Below are 25,453 nucleotides of genomic sequence, written 5' to 3'. Positions count from 1 at the left end.
TATGTCATATTAATTGAAAAGTTATTTGTATTGTGGAGTAAATAATAATTATTATTATTACATGCAAGGAATAACATTGTAACTCATAGTTAGCTAAAATTGAGTTACAATGCTATTCTTTGCAACTTTGTTTTTATTGCTTAGATGGGTTAATGAGCTCACAGCCCACCTGGTGTTAAGTGGTTACCGGAGCCCATAGACATCTACAACGTAAATGCGCCACCCATCTTAAGATATAAGTTCTTAGGTCTCAAGTATAGTTACAACGGCTGCCCTACTCTTGAAACCGAAACGCAATACTGCTTCACGGCAGAAATAGGGAGGTTGGTGGTACCTAGCCGTGCGGACTTACAAGAGGTCCTACTACCACCAATAATTACGAAAATTATAATTTTGCGGGTTTGGTTTTTATTACACGATGTTATTCCTTCACCGTGGAAGTTAATCGTGAACGTTTGTTGAGTACGTGTTTCATTAGGAAAATTGGTACCCGCCTGCGGGATTCGAACACCGTTGCATCGCTACATACGAATGCACCGGACGTCTTATCATTTAGGCCACGATGACTTTAAACAACTATCAATATAACAGATAAAAAAGACTAATATTTTTTTAATAAATCAATCGCACAGAGGGTTCATAAGTTCGTAGTTAAGCAGAACAAAAAACACATTTAAAAAAATTAAGCTATATTTTTTAATTACACTTTGTGATTAATTTTGCAACTCGTGTTCTTTATATTAGTAGTAAATCACATAATAATTTTACATAATTAATTAAATTTTATACAATTAATAATTTTGTGAACGATAAAATAATTTACAGATTTCAATTTAATTTAATTTGAATTATGAGAGCAGATTCGGCGATTTTTTTTTTCTCATTAAAGCTTATCAGATTATTTGTACGTTCAAGTAAAACTAGTGAATTACCAAGCTATTAAATTGTATTAATATACTTTGTTTAAAGCGCTCATTAAATACCTTAATTTATATGGCAAGATCTATTCAGGGTGTGTTCGATACGTTGGCATAGCCGATACGACAATAAGCCAAATATTATATACATTTACCAAATTACGCATAAAGATTGCTTGTTTCTTCAATATCATAAAATGAGATATATTTTTTTTATTTAATTTGAATCTTTTACTTTGTACGGTAGACTGCAAAAGTGCATGGATAGTACAATCAAAGCATCGTATGAACCCACAATCAGCGCCATCTGTTATTATTATTGTATCACTAATTTGTGATCATAATTTTTTTAAGGTAAATATAAATATTTAAATGTTCATGTTTTCAATATTAACATGTTTATTTACATGTGTTAGTTTTTATTGTGGAGATAGGTAAACGATGTCACAATTTACGCTGAGACATATTTAGACGTGGAATGGTGTACTAACGCCATCTAGTTTATATTTAGATTATAGATTCAATTTTTCATGGCATTAGCCCTCATTCGCACGGGCGTTTTAAAAACGTTGCGTTAAAACTCGGCGTTGGCGCTTTTATAACGTTCTCGATGTGACGTATTCTGTAACGCCTAATGCTTAACTTTCAAAATGCAACACTGCGCAATAAAAAAGCGCCGCGTTTTAAAAGCGCTGACGTATGAACATATACTAGGAAATGCTTTTTTTTTGTTTCCTACCTAAGCTGATAGCCTTGAGAGGCTATATCAGCGTCGCCTTAACTAGTAGGTGAGCTCACGGGGCTCAAACCTGATGACGTTGCTAACACGAACCCTAGCAAGAGTCGTGCTTCGCAGAATCTACCACCGGATCGGAAACGCGACCCACTAAGAAGATCCGGCGAGAAACTCAGTGGGCTGTGTCTGAGGGTTAATTTACTCGTCGAGCCCTTGGTCGCAAGCGCGGTGACCGAAGGAAATGCATCTATTCTAATTGAACGCTTTTTTAACGCGTGCTAAAAAAACTCCCGTGCGAATGAGGCCTTAAGTAACTTATGGAATCCATGCAATTGTGCAGCTGACTGTGAACTGATTTTCACCAAATCTCCCAGTCTTCGTTTTTTAATCGACTTCGTAGGCAGACGACCTGGTGCTTGTAAGCGGCATCTGTCGCTCGTGGACATCAACAATACCAGAGACATAGCCAAGCCGCTGCCTACCGTTTCGTTTTCGATTACACTTTAGTGTGCTTAGTGCGAGTTTTTTAACGTTCTCGATAGCGTAAGAGTTAACTCATATTTGTATGGAATGGGATCGTTTGCGTGCTTTTGCCGCTAGGGGCGTTGTAACTGCATACAAAATAGGGTTAACTTTTACGCTATCGAGAACTTTAAGAAAATCGCACTAAGTACACTGAAACACTGTATTATTTATTTGCGTTATTATAATAAGATATTACAAAGCTATATAAATATCGAGGCAGTCAAACGCACGGTAAGTAGTTATTTATAAATAAATCTAATAAAACAAAACAACAATTACATTGTCAATCTACAATCAATTATTTACAATTACAAATTATAATAATCAGAAATATCATTTCTGTGTTAGATTAACTCTATGATTCCAAAATTTATTATAGTCGTACATAATATATTTAAAGGCTTAAAGCGTACAATGTTTGTTACAAATTCAAATTTAGCTATATACACCTATTTTTAAATGAACATTTTCAGCTGCTAACATTTTTAGAATACTTATTTATATTCGGAAATATTTTTTTTTGTTAGACTTACTCGTTGAAATCCGGCATAGCTCAGTTTTACATTAATGGAGACGCGATTTATTATATTCTTAATTTCTTTTTGAAGCATAAGCCATTAAAACCCGCCTATAAATCAGAAATTGTTATATAGACGAAGGATAGGATGCCTCGTTGAGATTTTGAAAAATATTTTACTGTTTCAAAAGACGACAATACCTAATTACGATACATTGAACGAGAATAGAAAATTTTCCCAATTAAATTTATCATCTAAATCAACAATGTAAAATTTGAACAATTTTCACAACCATTTCATATTTTAATCTCGAACGAAATTATCAAATTTTAAATATCGAATTCTCTGAGCGGTTTTCTTATTCTTTTTTTTTTTTTTCAAACAGAAAATATTTTAGCAAAACCTTCTTGCGTAGATCCGTATGCTTCCATTCCCTTATTCGATACGCTGGGAATGCTAATTAGCTACGTCACTTGTGGCTTATAGTTGTGCGTATCCGCTCCTGTAGGGGGCGCGGCGGCGGGCGGCTGAAGGGTGACGTCAGAACACGTCATCACTTGGATCGTCATCTAATTCACACAGTAACTTGCTACTGCAATATAAAAGTACGGAAATTGATACAAGCGTAATCTATATCTAAAGGCTTCGTCAAACAGAACGCGTAATTAGCGCGCGTCAGAGCGCTACGCTATGACGTCGAGATGTGTTGTACTAGTATGGTAACATACCGTCAAACAGAGCGCCAGCGTTATAAGTACGCAGCGCTCTGTCGCGGCGTTAGGGCTGTTTGACAGTATATTACCATAGTAGTACAACACATTTTGGCGTCATAGCGCGCCGTCAGTTTAGCGCTCTGACGCGCGCTAATTACGCATTCTGTTTGACGAAGCCTTAAAAAGAAATACATTAGATAAACGGAGAATTTGTGAATGTATATATATAAGAAATGCAGTGCTTTCGTTGTTAAATATCATTAAAAATGTTTCCATTAAAAACTTTTTGATAATACTTATTATTATAATCCGCATTCACTAATTCATAAAAAAAAAACAGATTATCGAAATAATAATCAAATAACGAAACGTACTTCTAAAGCACTATGCTGTTTCCATGCTGTACTTCAAATAAGAACTGAAATTCGGGTGAAATGAATCTGCTATCAAAAAACACACTACAAACGAATAAGTCTATAAAAAAAAAGTGCGTGCGTACAAAGTACACATGTCAGAAGTGAAACTTCTTTGGCGAACTAATTTATAAGTCTTGCTTATAATTATACAAATCAAAAACTTTAGATTTCTGAGACTTAGAGGAAGGGAAAAAGGAAGATATTTTCCCGCCAAAAGTCTGTCAAATGTCAATCTCAAACCTCAGTGTTGACAGTCACATTATGTTTAGATTTCTAAATTGTAAATGACTAATATTTTGTCAATTGAATTGACTAATTTAATTTCATGCTATTTGATTAATGTTCCAAATTCTTTTCATTTCATTTCAATTCCTATTAACATTTTTCACAAAAAAATTATAAAATATTAGGCTGTATGGTATGATACATTTGCCTTTCCATTTGGAAAAATACAACAACTACTACTACTGACATTTGACAAGTACTTAAGACACTTCCGTTGCATACCTGCGTGACGCTACATCTGTAAAATTTTTACCCTCATGCGCCTAAAGAAGTTTCACTTCAAAAATAATCGATGGTGTAACTTACTCTTCCTTGCTCGCAAATGATTCGGCGTGAACTCGTCGATTGCAAGCCCGGTCGCAACATCGACAGTGCCAATATGCGAGTACACTTAAACTGAACACGAACACGGAGGTCGGTAGCACCAGAGCAATGATCAGCCCTCGCACGGTCTCCTCCCACGAATACCTCGCGACTACGAGATCTGGTCTAGTCAAACTGTAGTAACAAGGGAACAGCTTTGGGGCGTTCGGTCCGGCGTATTCTTTGGCAAACACCGAACAGTTTACGGTTGGAGGGTAGCCGCATCCCTCAGGGTTGATTAGGAACTTCAAGTGCGTCTCGTCCCATTTGATTGGGGGCGGCGTTCCCTCCACAAATGGCCTACGCGACAAGTTCACTCGTATCTTGTGACACTTTGTGTGTGCGGTTGTGCAGCCTTCTCTACACGACGCCCACGTGCAATTAGTCAGCGTCTCGGCGTGAACGTGCTCGGACACAGAGCATAGACCGGCTTCCGGCACGAACTCAGCTAATATCGTCTGCACAGCCGGCTCAACTACGAACGGTATCAGGAACAGGAAAGCGAAAACGGCCAATATGGCCGCGGTGCCAAGGCAAAGTGACGTGTAAAATTTGAATCTCTCAAAGAAGTGGGCTAATAATTGCTCTCTTGTCGGTTCCAGGGGCTTGAATTCCGGACTACCGGGCGCTGCTGATCCGCCCATCGGTAATGTGGAGCGTTCTGACGTGGCTGGAGTGAGGCTGGGACGCGACCTGCTAATCGTCGACATCTGGACTTTGTTTTAACCCGAAGAAAGCATTGCAAGCGCTTAATCGTCTCTTAGTGAACTAGCCGGGCCCTCGCAAAGGAGGGGAACGCCTGAAACAGAACAGAAATATAAACATTAACAATATTTTCTCTATAGATGAATATTAGTTGAAGCTTAATAATTATTGTCTTTGTATATGGCATATGGCCCACCTGATGATAATAATAATGAATGCCAGAAGCACAACCAAGTCAGTGCCTACCCTATGTCAACTCCGCCCTATAACTACTTATCTTGTATGTAATTAATACGCGGAGCTTTGAAAAAAATAATATGTAGCAATCAGGGTTTATTTATAGCGATAATTCCGTACACAAGGATATAATTAATATATTTGTGAATTCAAGTGAATTCCTACATTAATTTTTCCATTATGTGTTAATATTCGCTCATTAGTTTATCTTTTTATTTCAACAGACACACTAACATACTATTCAATAAATAATTAGTCCTCTATGAATCATATTATTACCATTTCATTAAATTATTATACAACTTTAAAAAAATATATATATAATAATAGCAAAACTATTTAAATAATATGCTAAATTTATTTAAGATTTAAGATACTATAATACATTCTATTAATTATATAGTATATCGTGTATCTCACGTGACTGGTCTCAGAGGGGAGAAACAGGATCGTTCGGATGCATTTGCAGGTCGGACTGTCCACCGGTGCAACTCTTGAATCTCATTTTTGCGTCATCACCCACTTCCACTGTTCTCTGGCAAAGCATCAGTGTTATACACGAGACGATAACCAGTACCGTGGGCAGTACTAAGGCCACAACGAACTGTCTATACGTAGCGTCCAAATCGAATCTGGCCACAACCGTTTCGGGATTGTTCTCCGTGTAGAAACAGGGAAAACGGGCTTTCGCATTGTGATCGGTACCGTCACGTCCATAATCCTTGAGAAACTCCTTGCACTCATCAGCCAATGTGTTAACGCAACCCTCCAGATTAATCATCAATTTGCTATCATTAGCTATAGTTAGTTCGACTTCAGATGGGGCGATGATGCGGTTAGGGACAGCCTTTAATGTATACAAATACTGCAAATGAGTGAAATTAGTCAAGTCCGCTATGTCCGTCTTTGGTAGTAGAGCCGCATTAATACAGTCCACGGCGACCACCCCTAAAGATCCATTGTGGACAGCATGACACGATAGCATCAGTACTTCCTCGCCGGAGTCCGTCCAGACAACTTCGCCGGCTTCCTCTTTTGCTAATTTCGTACACTTAGCTAAAAAGACTCGGTCACCGCTCAAGACTATAACGTTCTTGTTCCTAGTGGGAATGTCTACGCATCTTCTGTCACAGTTGTACGGTGTTCGGATCTTCCTACAAGTACCTCGATTGCAATAGAACAATCCGTGGACGTCGATGCACGTTATTTTGCCTCGTCTCCCGGAGCACTTTAGCGGCGGATCGGTTTCCCGGAATGCGCATTCAAAAGCGTCTGTTATGTTGATGCACTTTCCCTCAGTGCAATTGAAGGTGCCTGTTAGATTTCTGCATTCGTCCCTGATGCAGTGGTATTTCTTGGCGTTCTCCTGGTCTATGCCGAAACAGGTTTTGTTGGCGGCGCTTCCGCAATCGGACAATAGCAAGGACGTACCATTTTTGCGGACGTTGACGTAAATTTGAATGCACGCTCCGGAGGTTTTGCTCAGGCACCACTCACCGCACGAGCCCCAGTCGCAGTTGTCTTTGTTCACGGCCCTTGTCGTCGTACACATGATGGGAGTCGGGTCTATGCCCGACGCTATGGCTTTGGTGTAAGGCATGTAGATGGCGACGGTCAGATACACGATCGCTACACAACTAAGCACGGCCGTCATCTGACATATGCAGATGGTTCCGCATATTTTCTGGTCCTGCGGTGGTATGATCAAGTCCTCGACGGGTGTCGGTTTCGGCATTGTCGGAGACTTGCGTTCGCCCGTGTCCGATTACCACTGACGTGTTGTTGGCGTCTGCGCATGCGTATTGTGGTGATCGATCCAACGCTGCACTGCGGGTAACTCTGTGTCGGTCCTCTGCGTGTGGTAAACCATGAATGTCAACAACCTAACAGATTATAATCGAAAAAAAAAGAAACTATCTATTTTTGTTAGATATTTAAAACGAGTATGAAAATCGCGCATGTAATGATGATTTGACGAAGAATTTAAGGGTATTTCCAATTAAAAAATAAAGCGCTCTAACAATTAATTACTAGACGATATAATCTTAACTTGTCCTTGACACACTGATGGCCTTAATAATAGGGCAAACCGTTTTAATTTTTATACGTACTGAATTGTAAACGACAATTTATTTTTAATAAATTGTCTAACTTACACAGAAATGTTTTAGGAGTTATACTTGTAGGATACCTAGAGTATTTTTATATAAATCAAAATAGAAACGATTGTGTCGATAATATTTCTTTCTATACATGCTTAAAAAGCACTGAATATTTTAGTTTGAATCATACCATTAATAGAATGACACGAAGTATTTTTGTAACATTTGCGATACATTTCAATAAATATGTTTTTGGTGAAAATACTTAAAACAAATTAAATTAATGATATGCCCAACGAAACTCTTGATGAATGACAAAAAAGTCAATCTTTCCAATATGTGTACCTATGTCTTTGAAACAAAACATAAAAAATATAGCCTTTGGCATAAAAAGAAATGGCAAAAATATAGGGGCTTAAAAAATTATAAACATTATAATTAGAACTACATTAAAAAAATACAATGCACAAATAAACGTTAAATTTAAGAATTATAGAATAAACAAACTTGCACCATACCTTTTAGATTTACACGCTACTCTTTATTTACACAGTATTGAGTCTTGTAATATTTTTTCTTACAAAAATCTATCACTGTATTCTTAAATCTAATTACACTAATTTTAATGTAATTATATTCTTTTTTTTTGTAATATTTCTGCGACAGTTCCGCTTACAGTTTATTGTGTGTGTGTATTTTGGACTGTAGTGAAGTTAGATGATTTTGTACATGCGCAATGCGGTTTCTCTGTACCAGTCTGAACCAAGCAGAACTTCTCACAATTTTATGTCTCAAAAATGTTAGTTTTAGATAAAAAGATCTTAGAAAATGCTAGTGATTTTTTAAATGTTTAAATCGAAATTAACACTTAATGTCTTCTGTAGAAGATCTTAATTTTTTGTAGTTATTTTTAAAATATTTAAATTGAAATTAACAATTACATTCTTCTGTAGAAGATCTTAGAAATTTCTAGTGATTTTAAAAATGTTTAAATTGATATTAACAATTACATTATTCTGTAGACGATCTTAGAAATTTCTAGTGATTTTAAAAATGTTTAAATTGATATTAACAATTACATTCTTCTGTAGACGATCTTAGAAATTTCTAGTGATTTTAAAAATGTTTAAATTGATATTAACAATTACATTCTTCTGAAGAAGATCTTAGAAATTTCTAGTGATTTTAAAAATGTTTAAATTGATATTAACAATTACATTCTTCTGTAGACGATCTTAGAAATTTCTAGTGATTTTAAAAATGTTTAAATTGATATTAACAATTACATTCTTCTGAAGAAGATCTTAGAAATTTCTAGTGATTTTAAAAATGTTTAAATTGATATTAACAATTACATTCTTCTGTAGACGATCTTAGAAATTTCTAGTGATTTTAAAAATGTTTAAATTGATATTAACAATTACATTCTTCTGTAGACGATCTTAAAAATTTCTAGTGATTTTAAAAATGTTTAAATTGATATTAACAATTACATTCTTCTGTAGACGATCTTAGAAATTTCTAGTGATTTTAAAAATGTTTAAATTGATATTAACAATTACATTCTTCTGTAGACGATCTTAGAAATTTCTAGTGATTTTTAAAATGTTTAAATTGATATTAACATTTACATTCTTCTGTAGACGATCTTAGAAATTTCTAGTGATTTTAAAAATGTTTAAATTGATATTAACAATTACATTCTTCTGTAGAAGATCTTAGAAATTTCGAGTGATTCTTAAAATGTTTAAATTGATATTAACAATTACATTCTTCTGTAGAAGATCTTAGAAATTTCATTCTTATAAACGGTTCACGGCTCAACGGTTGTTAAGCCGTTTCCCAGAGCTAACAGATATCACGATGAATCAGATGCTCGATCTATTAGATGTCACTGTCTACACATTGGGTACAACGATGATTTTTCTTTTTATTTGAATAGGTTTTTGGATGGTGTGGACTTACGATTTCACACCCTAGGTTTTTACTTAGATCTACCTAAAAATCGAGGGGTTACCGGAGCTCATAGACAAATATAACATAATTATAGCCATCCACATCCATACATATTGATCGATACTGGTGGTAGGACCTCCTGTGAGTCCGCACGGGTAGGTACCACACCCTGCCTATTTCTGCCGTAAAGCAGTAATGCGTTTCGGTTTGAAGGGTGGGGCAGCCGTTGTAACTGTACTGAGACCTTAGAACTTATATCTCAAGGTACCTTGGAACTTATATCTCAGTTTTTATAGTACAACGGGCGTCCCACCCTTCGTACCGCAACGCACTACTGTTTTACAGCCATGTGCTTATTAAGTTCTACGATAATCACTAATCTATAAGCGTTTAGTTTCATATATTGTATTAAAGATGGTTTCAACTTCACTGATAATACTGAAACTCTTTTTTGCCTTTGTAGGAAGACGAGTGTACCGCCCACCTGGTAGTAAGGCACACAACAATGCCCCATATTAATAATTAAAATGACTTACAGCTTAAGGCATCGCTTTTTTTTCTTTTCACCTTACCGTAACCTAACAAGTAGGTGAGCTCACAAGGCTCAAACCTGACGACGTTTCTGACACTAACTCTAGCAAGAGCAGTGCTTCGCAGAATCTACCACCGGATCGGTAACGCGACCCACTGAGAAGATCCGGCGAGACACTCAGTGGGCTGTGTCTGTGGGTCCATTTGATCGCCGAGCCCTTCGTCACAAGCGACGGATTTGACGACAATCACGACTCGCTATAGCCAAACAACAACATAATAATAATAATATATTAATGGAATTTTTTAGATCATCTCAAGTGCAGAACAAAATTTACTAAGTTCGTTTTTACTTCATTCTAACGTTTGTTTCTCATTCACTTCCTTTTTTTATATATTATAATTTTTCTCGCATGTCATCCTGACAATCTAATGCTGTATGCCTTTGGAACCCAAGATAGGACTATTATATCGCGTTTCTTATTGTCCAATCGTCCGTGACCACAAAAAAGGTAGAGTATTCGAAGCGTCTGAAATAATTGAATTAAGTATAAATAAAAAACGCAATTCTAAACCGTAAATTTAATTTTATTTGTCTCTACGTGTCGCGAACACCGAAGAAAATATTAAATTTTTTTTTATTGCCTTTATAGGCCCACCTGATAGTGAGTGGTTACCGTCGCCCATGGACTTTAACAATGCCAGGGGCAGAGCCAAGCCGGTCCCAACCGAACTATTATCGGAAAAGAAGTTAAAAATACTGAAATTCGAGGTAATGATGAGGAGGTTGAAAGGTGTATTGTTATCCTGCACGCGTAAGAACCAGTATCTACTTCTAACCGCGAGACACACCTACGTTCCGGATTCTAGAGTGGGAGCAGCCGATTTACAACACAATCAACACTTTTTAACCCTGTAGTGACGTTTGCGTTGTCATATTTATGAGATACCACATCATACCAGATAGGCCGTGAGCTTGTTACTTGAATAATAAGATCCCAAGGATGCTGTTGGCACATACCCGTATCTTCACATAATCAGAGCTAGCTAAGGTATTGTTTGGAGAGAATGAATGATTTTTTTTTATTGCTTAGGTGGATGGACGAGCTCACAGCCAACCTGGTGTTAAGTGGTTACTGGAGCCCATAGACATCTACAACGTAAATGCGCCACCCACCTTGAGATTTAAGTTCTAAGGTCTTAGTATAGTTACAACGGCTGCCCCACCCTTCAAACCGACACGCAATACTGCTTCACGGCAGAAATAGGCGTGGTGGTGGTACCTACCCGTGCGGAATCACAAGAGGTCCTATAACCAGTAATTACGCAAATTATAATTTTGCAGGTTTGATTTTTTATTACACGATGTTATTCCTTCACCGTGGAAGTCAATCGTGAACATTTGTCAAGTACGTATTTATCATTAGAAAAATTGGTACCAGCCTGATGGATTCGAACACCGTTGCATCGCTAGATACGAATGCAACGAACTTCTTAACCTTTAGGCCATGACGACAATAGCAGTCCATTGACATGACAATATACCCATTTATATTAGCCCACAATACACTTTATCAATCCTCGCAACTCAGTCGCTCATTATCTAGCAAATTCTTTGATTCTTAGTCATTCTTAATCGACATCTCACTGGAATCGACCGTAGTGTCAATGTAGGAAGATGTCCTGAGTGGAACTGAAGAATTCCAGTCTGGTTAAGGCTGGTATAAGGTATGCGATATGCGGACCCGTGGCTCACAATATCACCTCAAGTAAACAACCATTACCCACTTAATCATTTGTTCAACTGTACAATGTCTTCCTTAATTAGGGAAACTGTAAATTCCACTTATCAATTGTCTCAATGACCTACTTTGAGAGCGTTTTACAAAGCGCAAGCGGTCGGGAGGTTTTGATCATGACTATATTAACCGAAGACGCAGATTCGATACCAGTCGCGATCCTATTATGGCTTTAGTTTTGTTTCTTTTCATAGTTATCACTGGTGGTAGGACCTCTTGTGAGTCCGCGCGGGTAGGTACCACCACCCTGCCCATTTCTGCTGTGACGTAGTAAGGCGTTTCGGTTTGAAGGGTGGGGCAGCCGTTGTAACTATACTGAGACCTTAGAACTTATATCTCAAGGTGAGTGGCGCATTTACATTGTAAATGTCTATGGACTCCAGTAACCACTTAGCACTAGCTGGGCTGTGAGCTAGTCCGCCCATCAAAGCAATAAAAAAATATTATATTGTGGGTCTTTGATTTTTATTGGTTGTAGAGACTTGGAGCCCGCTCGGGTAGGTATCACCACCCTGCCTATTTCCGCCGTGAAGCAGTAATGCGTTTCGATTTGAAGGGTGGGGCAGCCGTTGTACATTAAAACCGAAATTTAGAACTCTCATGTCTTAAGGTGGTTGGCTGCGTTTCCATTAATAGTACCTATGGAATTCGGTTCTTAGCCACAATCGTTTCTCAGCTCAAGCTAAATTAGTTGACGCTTAAATACGCATTGAACTTGATATCAACACTACAATTTCATTAGTATATTCAATTTCATTTATATTTTTGTACCTGAACTCTATTAATTAAATATCTGAACGTTAATACATCCTAGGTTCGTATTCTATGTATGTATGTATTTACGCGTCCGTCCCCTCAATAACGTCATTTGTCTTGGAGGTATTGATGTATTTTTTTTTTATTGCCTGGATGTGTGGACGAGCTCACAGCCCACCTGATGTTAAGCGGTTACTGGAGCCCATAGACATCTACAACGTAATTGCGCCACACACCTTGAGATATAACTAGTCAGGTCATAAATTCTGTCACATGTTTAATGTAAAATAATTGAAACAAGTTTATTCATTATGTAACCATTCATATACCAAAATGAACTTAACAAAACATAGATTCTTATGACACTAAAGTTTATTCACAATGACCTCCGTGATTTTGAATACAGACCTTCAATCTGCGCGGCCAGTCGTCTATCGCAGCACGAGGTACATGTCAATATCGGCGGCTGTCTTAATTAAGGATGTCTTGAGTGACTCCAAATTGGGATGAGGCTTTGAGCACGCCTTTTCCTCCAAGTGTTGCCATATCTTGTAATCTAACGGATTCAAATCTGGACTAGAGGAGGGCCAGTCTTCGTGCCGGATGAAGTCGATTTCACGCGCCGCCAGCCCGTTTTGTGTGCTCTTCGCTCTATGAGCTGGCGCCGAATCTTGTTGGAATACCCAGTGCCTGTTATTGAACATGGTATGAGAAACAGGTTCCACAAGGTTCGTCAGGACTGTATTTTGATACACAACTGCATTCGTTTTTACACCTTTCTCACAAAAATGTACCTCTGTTAAGCCCCAATAAGAAACTCCCAACCATACCATGAGCGAGGATGGAAAATGACCTCGTTGGACACGCGGAATACGGTTGCTCGCTTCTTCACTACTGTGTGCGTACACCTTATCATTTTGTTTGTTGTAGCTCTCTTCTACGGTAAAAATCATTTCATCCGAAAAAAGAATTTCCCGATATTTTTTTCCCGCGTACCGCTTCAACAAAGCGCGGCATCTCTTCAGTCTCAGGTCCATTAGACGAGCATTCAAACGATGTTCTGTTTTTCTTCGATATGCCCGAAGCCCTAAGTCTTCATTTAACACCCTTTTCACCGTGGTTCTGCTTAACCCCATCTGAAGGGCCAACAGTTTCTGCTTACGTTTGGGATTTCTTTGAATTCGCGCCTTCACAGCTTTTATCACTGCTGGGGTCCTAACAGACCGAGGGCGACCACTTCTTGACCTGTCATCTACACTAGAGTCTTCATTGTATTGTTTGATGGTACGATAAACGAATCTTTTGGTTATATTAAAATTTTTCAGTATGTTAAAAATTTGAATTGGCGCGTAACCGCAACGATGCAACGCAATAACTGCAACACGGTCTTCTTTAAGCGTCCACTCCATATTTAAAAATGAGTAAAATTCTAAAAGTATACATTTTTATTTTCATGAACAATTCGAAATTCGAATTCAATAAACTTTTTTGTGGCCAGCATTCTAAAAGAAAAGTTTTTACTGTGTGACAATACTTATGACCTGACTAAGTAGTTCTAAGGTCTCAGTATAGTCACAACGGCTGCCCCACCCTTCAAACCGAAACGCATTACTGCTTCACGGCAGAAACAGGCGGGGCGGTGGTACCTACCCGTGCGGACTCACAAGAGGTCCTACCACCAGTAATTACGCAAATTATAATTTTGCGGATTTCATTTTTATTACACGATGTTTAAACCAAACAATATTACTTCAAAACGTTTGACATAATTCATTCGAAATATTCAACGACTAAAAGGAATTGCTTACGTCCAAAATCAAAGCTAAACACGCTTAGACCAAACTAATTTAAGAATTTGGTATGTAGATCATAAAATTTCCACTGTAAACAAAATCGGATTGCTCAAATCATCCGCACGGATTACAGAGGACATTGAGGTCAACGTACAACCGACAGGATGATTTACTGTAGGACCCGATTACTAAAGCGGTGTTGTTAGGACGATTGAGCAGCAATTTATCAGTTAGCTGCTAATTTAAATAGCGTACATCCTGAAGAAAGAAATACATGAAAACAACGAACAAAAAAATGCTGTCATCAGAGATATTGGCGTAAATACAATAAATATTACGTAATTAATTAGTAATCAATAAGGTAGTAATCAATAAGGTTGTAATTAATAGCGTATTAATTATACTAGTAATCAAGTTGAAGCTATCAACACAGGGATTAACTTCCACCGAGTCGATGATATTGATAAACCAACCAACGCGTGCGAATGTTCAGAGCTTGTATATTCGCAAACATATCTTGAAAACTTTCTTATCGCGATTTAGACGCCTGCCAAAAATATGATTTTCTGAACACTACAAGTTATACTAAAAAACGGAGTAGTATAAACTATTTAACTTTTATCGCAGCGAGAGGCCTTTAATGAGCAAGGACTACTTGGGTGAACCTTAGGACGCAACCTTTCTAGTAATCTGTGCTTTAAGACAGACGCGCTGTATGAGACAAATATTTTTAATCCTTTAATCCAGAGGTTTTCAATATTCCTACATATTCTACTTCTATCATCCCAGAGAGATCTATCATAATTCGCTGTAATCTCCTAGCTCCTATTGTATCGCAGAAGTGGTTAACATAATACCTTCTACTTTACAACCGCTTTCCTTTATTTGCATTTCTACACTTATAATTTCCTATTTTCTTGGGTGAAGAATTTCGTATATCTGAGATTCTGTTCGTATGGGACGGCCAATTGGTGGTTTGAAATTTGGGATAACCGCAAATACATATTTGTAAATTCAGGAACTATCAATGCAAAGACACCTTAGTTTAAATGAGTATTTTGATCTTATGAAACTAGAAATGATAGTTTTTAAGTTGATAAATAATATAATATTTACGGTTAAGCAATCTTAGGTGGATAATAATATTACCTTAAACAACAGGTATTACTTTGTTAGTAAGTTAGCTTAAATTATGTTAGTAATACAAGTAAGTGTATTAAAATAGTTATAAACTATCAAGAAATCCCGATTTGAGTAAAGGATTTCTCCAAAGATTCCTTTAAATAAGTGGTCGGGGAACTGGGGTAAATTACCCCAAAATGGGATAAAATGAAATTTTGGGGGTAAAAATGAATCTTTTGTGAGAAAAAAGTATATATTGAAGTGAAACTTCTTTAGAATCGTTGTTCATTTACTGTGGGGGCGATTTTTTTTTCCTGAACTGTATATTATATACATTTTTTTATTGCTTATATGTGTGGATTATTATTACCGTTATGTATTACTAGGTATTACATTGATAAATTGAATAAATTATGTTTAAATTAATTTTTAGTTTTTGCTTTCTTTTCAAAATTATCATGGGGGCTATAATATGAAACATGCTAAAAAGAAGCGATTTCGTTTTTTTTGTTCTTCGCCATGGGCAATATAAACTTACACAAAAATATTTTGGGGTAATAATTAAAAAAGTTCCCGACCGCTGCTTTAAATAGATAAGGAGACGAAAATAAAAATAAAAATGTTCCCCCGAATTAAGATGGAGCTTCTTGTTTTTCATAAAGTACCTAGTTCTTGAATCGAATAGATCCGTGTGAACGGTATCCAAGCGATGATGTAAAAGTTCAATCGCTATAAAGGTTTCACAATATATAATGACCCTAAGAAATTGCGGGTCATAAGTCGCACCGGATCATTCTAGACTGACCCAAGTAATACAGAGGTCGTCAACAATTTCAAGGGTCTTTTTTAGATGGTTTTTCTGTTTTTCTAAAATATACTTTAGTGTAATCAGAACATATGCATTTACGAGTTCCCTAAATGAATAGTTTGGGATTTTAAGTCGATACTAACACGCTGCTAATATCCGCAGTAAATATACCTAGTTTGAGTAGTTGAATAACCGGTAACTTACTCATTTAAAATTTCAATTTCAAATCTTAATCTAATCTATAATTTGTTGTGAGTCGACAAAAAGTATTAAAATTAATCTTTGATTCATGGTTCAATTTATGTGACTTCAATTAAGATTTTGTTCTGCGTAAATATATTTATACTAGCGACCCGCCCTCGCTTCGCTTCGGAAACATTAAAATACACATGAAACAACAAAAAAAAAATTAAAAAAAGTAGCCTATGTTCATCAGGGACAATGTCGGCTTCTAATGGAAAATAATTTTTCAAATCGGTCCAGTAGTTTCGGAGCCTATTCGAAACAAACAAACAAACAAATCTTTCCTCTTTATAATATTAGTATAGATATAGATAATAGATAGAAAGGAAAAGACCCGCCGGCCGCCACCAAATCGTTAGTCAGATCAGATAACTGCGCTCATTGGACTCTCTGTTGCGAACACCCTGAGAGAAGCCGAAAACCGAAGCAAATGGAAGCTGATGGTACAAAGAGCCACGAAGGGCTTTCAGGACACGACCTTCAGCAATGAAGTATTCGACTAAGAAGAGAAGAGAGATAAATGATAAATAATAAATATGTACATATATATATTTCGTGTAGGCTGAAACCTTAATTAAAGCGGATTTTTCCTTCCGATAAAAAACAAATCATACGTATTTCCATTTCCAAGTAATTTTAATTTACCTCCTTATGCTTGTGATCATCCGTGCTCCATGCTTATTGCTTGTGTATCAGCCAACTAAAATGCCTTTAGCATCACCAGTGTCACAGTATTTCTAGAAGAACTCAAAAAAATGTTTCGAATAAATGATCCCAGATTTAATTTTGTCAGTCCTGCATAATTCATCTTCAATTACAGTCAATAAGCCAGGAACCGCGTAGGTCCCGGAGGGTATAAAAGACGATCACACATTGATCTAGTACATTTCTGTTCTGGATCCCAACAGAGTGCATCATGAAGACTTTTATCGTGTTCGTCGTCTGCGTTGTCTTGGCTCAGGTGAGAATTCAATCCTTTTTAAAATATGTACCTTTTAGACTACCGCTACTTTTGAATGTTGGGTCAATGGTACAATCTAAAATCAGTAAAGATTTTCTAATACATCTGAAATTAGATTTGGATTTTTACTGTCTACAATTTTGTAATGTGTTACAAAGCTAAACTTGTACTAATCTTTTTACTACGATTCTCGTGAAGCTTAGTTAGTAAGTCTATAGTTAGACTAAAGTTCAATCAATATATATATTTGTAGAATTGTCTCAGAGTCGCCAATACATTTTATTACTTAACAGGCCCTCACAGATGAGCAAAAGAGAACTTGAAGAAACACAGAGCTGACTGTCTCTCCGAGACGAAAGCTGATGAACAACTGGTGAACAAACTGAAGACAGGCGACTTTAAGGTGATGTTGAAAAATTTCATTAAGACTTCTCCTCAGTCACATTGACACACCCTTGATACTTGCTAGGTAACCAAAGTCAAATAGCTAGTTTATTTGTCTCTCTGGGCTAAGCTTTTGCTCGCCCACCTATCCTGGTGAAACTGGAAAGGCCTCCAGGCTATCGGTAATCCGTCAATCGTTTAATCAAAAAAAAAAGTTTATTTGTTCCAGTCTCATGTTTGGATATTTAATCGTAAACAACAAGCTACATATGACTTTTATAAGAAACTAAATTCGATTTCACACTAAGTTTATTGGGTATTTAAAAAATGGTTTTGTGGAAATGTGAATCAAAAACCTTTGTCCCCTGAAATAGTAGCGATAATTTCTCATTTTATCCAACAAATCACAAATCAGTGAAATTTATTAATACTGCGGTTTTCACCACCAATCTGCCTATGTATATAGTAAGCAATGCGCTGCAATTTGGAACCTAGTCCAAATATTTTACAGTCAGTCAGTCAGATAGATAGGATATTTTAGACTTCAGGCCTTTGCGTACACGGGCCATTGCAATGTACGCCATTTCGGCACATTGAGAGTGACCGTTTCCTAAATCAATTATAATTTCTGACAGTAATTTTAAAATTACCTTGAAAGGGTTCTTCCTGCTTATGCACCACAACTGGCCTAATTAACCGGCACTTACCGACAATTAATTGTTCAAGGTATTCCCAATTGCGTACAATAACATCATCTTACACAACAGAACATCTTATATCGACCACATTTTTCTGTTCTTATGAGACATTCAATATATTGGTCCATTTAGTGTGTAAGGTAGATTTTTTATGTTCAGATCACAGTATCCCATCCAATATTAACACTATGAACTATTGATATAAGAAGTTTTGTTGATTACCGAACTTAAAGAGATGTTTATTCCCAACTTCTAATGAACTTCATAATGACATTTTAAATGTGTTTTTTAACAGACTGAAAACGAACCGTTGAAGAAGTACGCTCTATGTATGCTGATCAAATCGCAGCTGATGACCAAGGACGGGAAATTCAAGAAGGACGTGGCTCTGGCTAAAGTGCCTAATGCTGGTTTGTGAGAACATTTTATTACAAAAAAATATGCTTTTCTTGTGTCAATTATTTTCAAATGCCATTTATTTCTGGCATGGTTATGTGATGTTTAACGTTTTGTAGGTATCCAATAGATGATACTAATTTTGTTTGTTTACCATCCCATCCATATACTCTTGTTTTCGCCACATACCTCGCGACATGAGGTTGCAGACTCATTATATGAATGAAATGCTACTCGTTTTTCAAAACCGGAATACACGAATTATTAGTATAAAACCTAAAGGTCTAATAGATAAGACACCCGATGAACTTGTAGGAGCATTGCAACCACAACAGTGCTCCCTCAAGCAGGTACCTTTTCAATGAAATACGTATTTAATACTAACATGTTCACGAATGATTTCCGTAATGAAGGAATTAGATTTTTTATAAAAATCATCGGCTATAGTTGTAATTTGCGTAATTACTGGTGGGAGCGTAACATGATGACATGACAGTCTAACTTTTATAGAAAAAATAAACCAAAATTGAACTAAGTAATTCTCATCATATTTATATCTTAATTACTTATTGATTTAATATTATTTGTTACCCAAAAATAAGCAACCTTAAAAGTTCGGACTCCACAGGAATAATATCTTAGGATAAAATCCGCATTGTAAATAGATTTCTGTTTCTGTCGTGAAAGAAATTTCACTCTGACTTGGATTTACTTACTAGTAATGCACAATTATTCCCTCTTACAGGAAGACAAATTGAAAGTAGAGAAGCTGATTGACGCTTGCCTGGCCAACAAAGGCAACAGCCCTCACCAAACAGCCTGGAATTACGTGAATGCTACCACGAGAAAGACCCGAAGCACGCTCTCTTCTTGTAAATACATAATGTAATCCAACCGTTCATACCTCATTAGTGTTAATAGCTCGGACATGTTTATCTAGACGATATCATGATTATATCGGAGAATATTGCAATCTTGTATGGTGTTATTATTCTAACTGTAATCTATATCTGTTCGATAAATTTGTTTTGTTGTTTTAACATATTCAATCGAGAACAGAAATTTAATTTTCTTTTGGTTCATCATAGCTTTGTTTATCTCGTTTGATGTTTCTTGGTGATTTCTTTCATCTCATACAAAGATAAGCAGCTAGCAGCAGAATTACAGGGTTTTGTTAGTACAATAAGTAACGTGTGAATAATAGCTTAGTGAGAGCAACGTTAACTTTTTGGCGAATTTAATATTTTTAGTACAACAATAAAGAGCAATAGCACTGGAGATTTTGTTTTTATTCACAACTACCCGACCTAATGAATCGTGTGTGTGTGTTTTTGTCTCATTCTTGAGGGTTCAACTTCTGGGCAGAATGTTTAGTACATTACTTAAAACAAGTTATACCAAATTTTCGACTTACACATACATTTAGAGTAAGTCAATTAAAATCAAACAAGTTTCTAATATATGTATGTGTACATTTTGAAAAGTTGCACACATATATAATAATCGATATATGTGTGCATGTGTAGATGTTGTCCCTTTTGTCGAAATATTACATTATTACTTATGACCATAAACATATTTCCAAATTATTCTAAATTATATCTCTATGAAACTAGAAGTAAAATCGTTTATCAATACTTTTTAGGATTCAGCTAAGGAATCGTCCAAATCGGAATTAATTTGTTAGACATGCTGGCAGTAGAGAATTAATTTCGTCTTATAATAATGACTAAGGTCCCGCAGTAGTCGAATTCGACTATAATTAATTGGGATTGTAAGTTTGTACACTATTATAATTGTATTTATACTTCTACTAGCTGACCCGGCAAACGTTGTTTTGCTATATAAGATTTCTAGGGAATTTCTAGTGTAGAAAAAAAAACTAACTTATTGTAATGTGTAAGGATGTGGTAGATGAGTGAAAGAGGCATATAGCGCTGTGAACGATGAAGGAATATAAAAATAACAATACCTCATTCAACCACATAACGACTCATTATAACAAAAAAAATTGTCCAAAAAATAAAAATAAATCTTAGGGGTGGACCACCCTTATCACTTAAGGGTATGAAAAAAGATAGTAGCCGATTCTCAGGCTTACTGAATATGCATAAAAAATTTCATGAGAATCGGTCAAGCGGTTTCGGAGGAGTATGGGAACGAACATTGTGACACGAGAATTTTATATATTAGATAATCACAAATTTCGCCAAGACTACACTATAAAAAATATTAATAAAGACAAACATATTTAATCTATTCTCAATTTGACCACAGACATCAGGAACAAAAGTTTGACAATTAAGAGTATGCATGCGTGTGTGCGTCAAATACATGGTATGTAGTGTGTGAATCTTTTCTTTATTGATTTAATGTATCTTTTATGCATTATTGAAAAAAAAATTAGCATTGTGCACTTATTCTCTATATTCTCTATAAGTGTAGAAAATTTCATACTCCTCCGTCCGCGCAATTTTCGTAAAAAGGGATACAAGTTTTGCTTCACGTATAATGTATAGATGGTGTGTTGAAATTTCAAAACTTATCTTTGTACTTCATCGCTGTCTTGCGCCCTATCAGCAATGGAGACAACATAATTGTATTAATGTAATGTAATTAATTTATTTATACTGCAAAAGCAAGATATTTTTTATTGCATACTAGCTGGCCCGGCAGACTTCGTAGTGCCTCAATCGATAACAATAAGACCTAAGATTTGTATAAAATAAACTTAAAACAAACAAAAGGAATCCGAATCCGTCCGACGGGGGACAAGTCAAAGGAAAACAAAATTGTTGCTTTTCTTTAATTCCGGCATTTTCTTATTATTTACCTTTTAAACCTTCTCTGGACTTCCACAATAATTCAAGACCAAAATTAGCCAAATCGGTCCAGCCGTTCTCGGGTTTTAGCGAGACTAACGAACAGTAATTCATTATATATCTAAAGATAGATATGGGTGGACGAGCTCACAGTGTCGTCACACTTAAATGGTTACCGGAGCACACAGACATCTACAACGTAAATGCCGCCACCCACCCTGAGATATGAGTTCTAAAGTCTTAGTATAGTTACAACGGCTGCCCACCCTTCAAACCTAACGCATTACTGCTTCACAGCAGAATGAGGCAGGGTGGTGATACCTATTTGTGCGGTCTGACTAGACGTCCTACCACCAGTAATAGTAAAGATTATCTATCGTAATAGATTTTTTTTTCCTTTTTTCTTAAATCAATTAGATTTTTTTTATATATAAAAAAACTTTCTATCATAAAAACACAGGTTAAAACAAGCCGTATTCTTCTTATTGCGTTATATTATTTTAAACTAAATACATTAACGAAATGTTATCATTAGTGTTCAATAGTGGTTTATTAAAATATTATCGATCTAACTGCGTTGTTATGGAAACAACTTACACATCCCTTTGTCACTTGGATCGTATATGAAGAGTGTTGGTTAACAAAGTGAACCATTCAAATGGGAATGTCGAAAGAATGCGTTCCTTCGTAATACTATTGAATTACGGTCTTCTGTGCTGTGGGCAGTTCATGCCAGAGGTATTAATATTTAATTGAATTAAATTAATTAATTGGTTATTATTTTTATTCAGATGCCGTCGGAAGCGATAAATACTTTATCTCGCATGCGAATTAAATGATGGCATGATACGTTTCTGTATTTTGTTTTCGGGGATGCGTTACTAAGTAGGAACAGGAGCACAGTCGCCCATTATCATCCGCAAGGATATAGTCTAGCTTGATAGATAAGGCGCCTCGTGTATTCATGGCTATGTCGCTAGAATAACCACGCGCTTTTACATCCTAATTTATTATCTTAAACGGATTCGTGAGTGACTTGTGTTATTATGGTGGTATGATTAGATGTTTCGGTAGGCAGCGACCTAGTTCTGCCCCTGGCATTGCTGACGTCCGTGGGCGACGGTAACCACTAACCATTAGATAGGCCGTATGTTCGTCTGCCTAGAAGGTTAATAAAAATGTCTGTGGATGTAATCTTAATTAGGGTTATATCTGCCTAGAATACCGTGAGGCAGTTCATTTAAATTTTAGACTAGAATAGACGGTATTTCATTTTATTTTCCTACCTAAGCTGATAGACAGCCTTGAGAGGCTATTTCAGTGTAATCTTAGCTAGTAGGTGAGCTCACGGGACTCAAATCGGAGTAATGCTAATACTGACCCTAGTAAGAGCAGTGCTTCGCAGAACCTACCACCTGATCGGAAACGCGACCCACTGAGAAGATCCGGCGAGAAACTCAGTGGGCTGTGTCTATGGGTTAATTCGCTCGTCGAGCCCTTCGTCGCAAGCGACGGGTCCGACGAGGACGATGACCGGTGCTTATGGTAACTAAAGCACCGTTAATGGATCGGGAGCCACTAGTGTATTTCCAGGACTATTATTACGATATCGTGACGAGAGATCCTGACGATCTGATGCGAGAGAAAGAGAATGAAGTCCGGGCCCTGAGAGCATTCCAGGCTGATTGTGCGGAGGACGTCCAGGTCAAGCCGGATTTAGTGGTCAACTTGAAGAGCGGTGACTGGCAGGTAAAAATAATTCAAGGGAATCATTATTCCCATCGACTTTCTAATTGAGGCCGTCAGTGCAAAAGTGGCCTAATCCCAATTTTTCATATTCGCGCTTATATATTGCAATTATTTAAAACATAATAAATTTTGATGCAAAACGGGCCTATCCTTAGTCTCATAGAGCGTATTGTTTTGGCCTGCGATCAGTGTAAAAGTAAATTCCAATTTCATTATCTCCGTACTTAACTATGATAAGCTTAAGACAATTTTGCGCTGACTGCCTCAATTTAAACCGCTTTTAAGATTTAATGTCTAATTTGAAATGAAACTTTTTTAAGCGCTTGAGAATAAAATTTTAACTCACGGCAGATTCGTTACGGCTAGAGAGAAAAGATCAATTTAGGAAGAGCGAGAGTGAGAAAATAGACAGAGCGTCTCGCGAACCACTCGACCGTGGAGAGAGAGAAAGGACAAAGCGAGCTAGGTCGTTTCTCTTATACACAGCTTTCCCTATTACCAGAAATTTTAAGGATGAAAATGAAGAAAACTACAATACTACACCCGCAAAAGAAGTTTCACTTCTTTCGTGTGCACTAAGTCGTACTCGAACCAATTTTTTGTCATTATATTATCTCGGAGGTATCCAATACTTACAGCTTTCGCAGATACGAATAGCATTCGATTATGGTTGTCTTTGGGAAAAGCAGTTTCAATTATGTCTACGTCTCGCGATTATTGAAGATATTACTATGGTACATTCCCGATCATATGCGGCATAATGGAAAGCAGTCGACGTCCCCCAAACACGTCATTTCAGATCCTCCTGATCCACTAAGGGTGCTTTTAGGTACCCCAAGCACCGGTCATCGTTTCGTCGAAGCCGTGGCTTGCGACGAAGGGCTCAACGAGTAATTAACCCACAGACCACAGCCCACTGAGTTCTCGCCGGATCTTCTCAGTGGGTCGCGTTCCGATCCGGTGGTAGATTCTGCGAAGCATGGCTCTTGCTAGAGTTCGTGTTCGCAACGTCGTCATGTTTGAGCCCCGTGAGCTCACCTACTAGTTAAGGTTACGCTTAAATAGCCTCCCAAGGCTATCAGCTTAGGTAGAAAGAAAACACCTGATGGTGAGTGGTTACCGTCGCCATAGACTTCAGCAATTGTAGAACCAAGCCGCTGCCTACCGTTAAATATTTTAAGCGTTAATTTAATAGAACAAAACTATTTAATGCTTACTAATATAAAGTTAAAGTTTTTTAACACTTTTAGACTGAAGACGTATCTCTCAAGAAATGGCCCTCTGTGTGCTAATGAAACTCGGACTCATGACGGCACAAGGGGTGTTCAAAATGAACGAAGCCATGTCTAAGATTCCAGATATGAATGGTAATTAATATAATACCTATCGTTTAGTAATCCCAATTTTATCTAATTACTTTTTTTCACCAATAAGTATTCTTTGTATTCATTTTCCAGATAAAATCATAGCAGAGAAACTTATTGCGATGCCTCAGTCTCCAGGCAACAACGCCACACGACGCCGCATGGAACTACATTAAATGTCATCACCAGAAGATCCTGAGGGAATTTTTCTTCCTTAAACATTTTCTGACGTAATTTTTATAACAGCACCATCTGCTAGTTATTTAAAAAACTAACACGAAAAACGACTTCTAAGATATCAAATAAACAAGCGACATCTACTGGTCTAAAGTTGAACAATAGGAATTGAACTGTCCAGTTCCTTAATTATTCTAGATGGCGCTAATTTGACATCACAGTAAAATTTAGTGACTGCAACAAATATTGTTAATGGACAGTATTTCGAAATTACATAAAATTGATAGCTGAATACGTAATTCGTGCCTAAAGCAACGTCTTACGGCAAATATTGTATCTACATCAATTCCTACTGTCGTGTACTGAGTTTCAATCTA

At 36.8% G+C, this 25,453-nt stretch overlaps 4 protein-coding genes across 4 annotated transcripts; 2 read left to right on the top strand and 2 right to left on the bottom strand.

Moving 5' to 3' along the window:
• Positions 1-3,049: 3,049 nt before the first annotated feature.
• Teh2 (tipE homolog 2 phospholipid transfer protein) lies at positions 3,050-5,183 on the bottom strand. Its single transcript, XM_028172031.2, has 2 exons — positions 4,417-5,183; positions 3,050-3,288 (listed from the first exon to the last, which is right to left on the bottom strand). Exons 1-2 carry the CDS (start codon positions 5,181-5,183, stop codon positions 3,237-3,239), a joined length of 819 nt encoding a protein of 272 aa, XP_028027832.2. The 3' UTR covers positions 3,050-3,236.
• A 662-nt stretch (positions 5,184-5,845) lies between these two features.
• Positions 5,846-8,177, bottom strand: Teh3 (tipE homolog 3 phospholipid transfer protein). The gene is made up of 2 exons (XM_089728604.1): positions 8,036-8,177; positions 5,846-7,267 (listed from the first exon to the last, which is right to left on the bottom strand). Exon 2 carries the CDS (start codon positions 7,148-7,150, stop codon positions 5,846-5,848), a length of 1,305 nt encoding a protein of 434 aa, XP_089584730.1. The 5' UTR covers positions 7,151-7,267; positions 8,036-8,177.
• A 9,172-nt stretch (positions 8,178-17,349) lies between these two features.
• Positions 17,350-20,242, top strand: LOC114241193 (B2 protein). Its single transcript, XM_089728603.1, is given in 7 exon segments — positions 17,350-17,486; positions 17,780-17,792; positions 17,795-17,889; positions 18,864-18,978; positions 19,312-19,314; positions 19,714-19,794; positions 19,797-20,242. Coding segments are annotated over 7 exon segments (396 nt in total). The 5' UTR covers positions 17,350-17,441; the 3' UTR covers positions 19,841-20,242.
• Positions 20,243-22,255: 2,013 nt separating this feature from the next.
• LOC114241253 (uncharacterized) lies at positions 22,256-25,240 on the top strand. The gene is made up of 4 exons (XM_028172056.2): positions 22,256-22,524; positions 23,380-23,535; positions 24,786-24,902; positions 24,993-25,240. The coding sequence occupies exons 1-3, from the start codon at positions 22,462-22,464 to the stop codon at positions 24,825-24,827; spliced, it is 261 nt and encodes an 86-aa protein (XP_028027857.2). The 5' UTR covers positions 22,256-22,461; the 3' UTR covers positions 24,828-24,902; positions 24,993-25,240.
• The last annotated feature ends 213 nt before the right edge of the window (positions 25,241-25,453 follow it).

The sequence above is a fragment of the Bombyx mandarina genome, chromosome 07 (genome assembly GCF_030267445.1).
Source record: "Bombyx mandarina strain Sakado chromosome 07, ASM3026744v2".
NCBI lineage: Eukaryota > Metazoa > Arthropoda > Insecta > Lepidoptera > Bombycidae > Bombyx > Bombyx mandarina.
This window is presented reverse-complemented; position numbering and strand designations above follow the sequence as displayed.

Bases quoted from the DNA above. Each gene is read 5' to 3' on its own strand.
- Teh2 (XM_028172031.2), bottom strand. From the start codon at position 5,183: ATGTCGACGATTAGCAGGTCGCGTCCCAGCCTCACTCCAGCCACGTCA. The intron at 3,289-4,416 runs GTAAGTTACACC...TTTATATTGCAG, and splicing joins TCATTTGCGAGCAAGGAAGA to TAGCAAGTTACTGTGTGAAT.
- Teh3 (XM_089728604.1), bottom strand. From the start codon at position 7,150: ATGCCGAAACCGACACCCGTCGAGGACTTGATCATACCACCGCAGGAC.
- LOC114241253 (XM_028172056.2), top strand. From the start codon at position 22,462: ATGCGTTCCTTCGTAATACTATTGAATTACGGTCTTCTGTGCTGTGGG. The intron at 22,525-23,379 runs GTATTAATATTT...GTGTATTTCCAG, and splicing joins GTGGGCAGTTCATGCCAGAG to GACTATTATTACGATATCGT. The intron at 23,536-24,785 runs GTAAAAATAATT...TAACACTTTTAG, and splicing joins TGAAGAGCGGTGACTGGCAG to ACTGAAGACGTATCTCTCAA.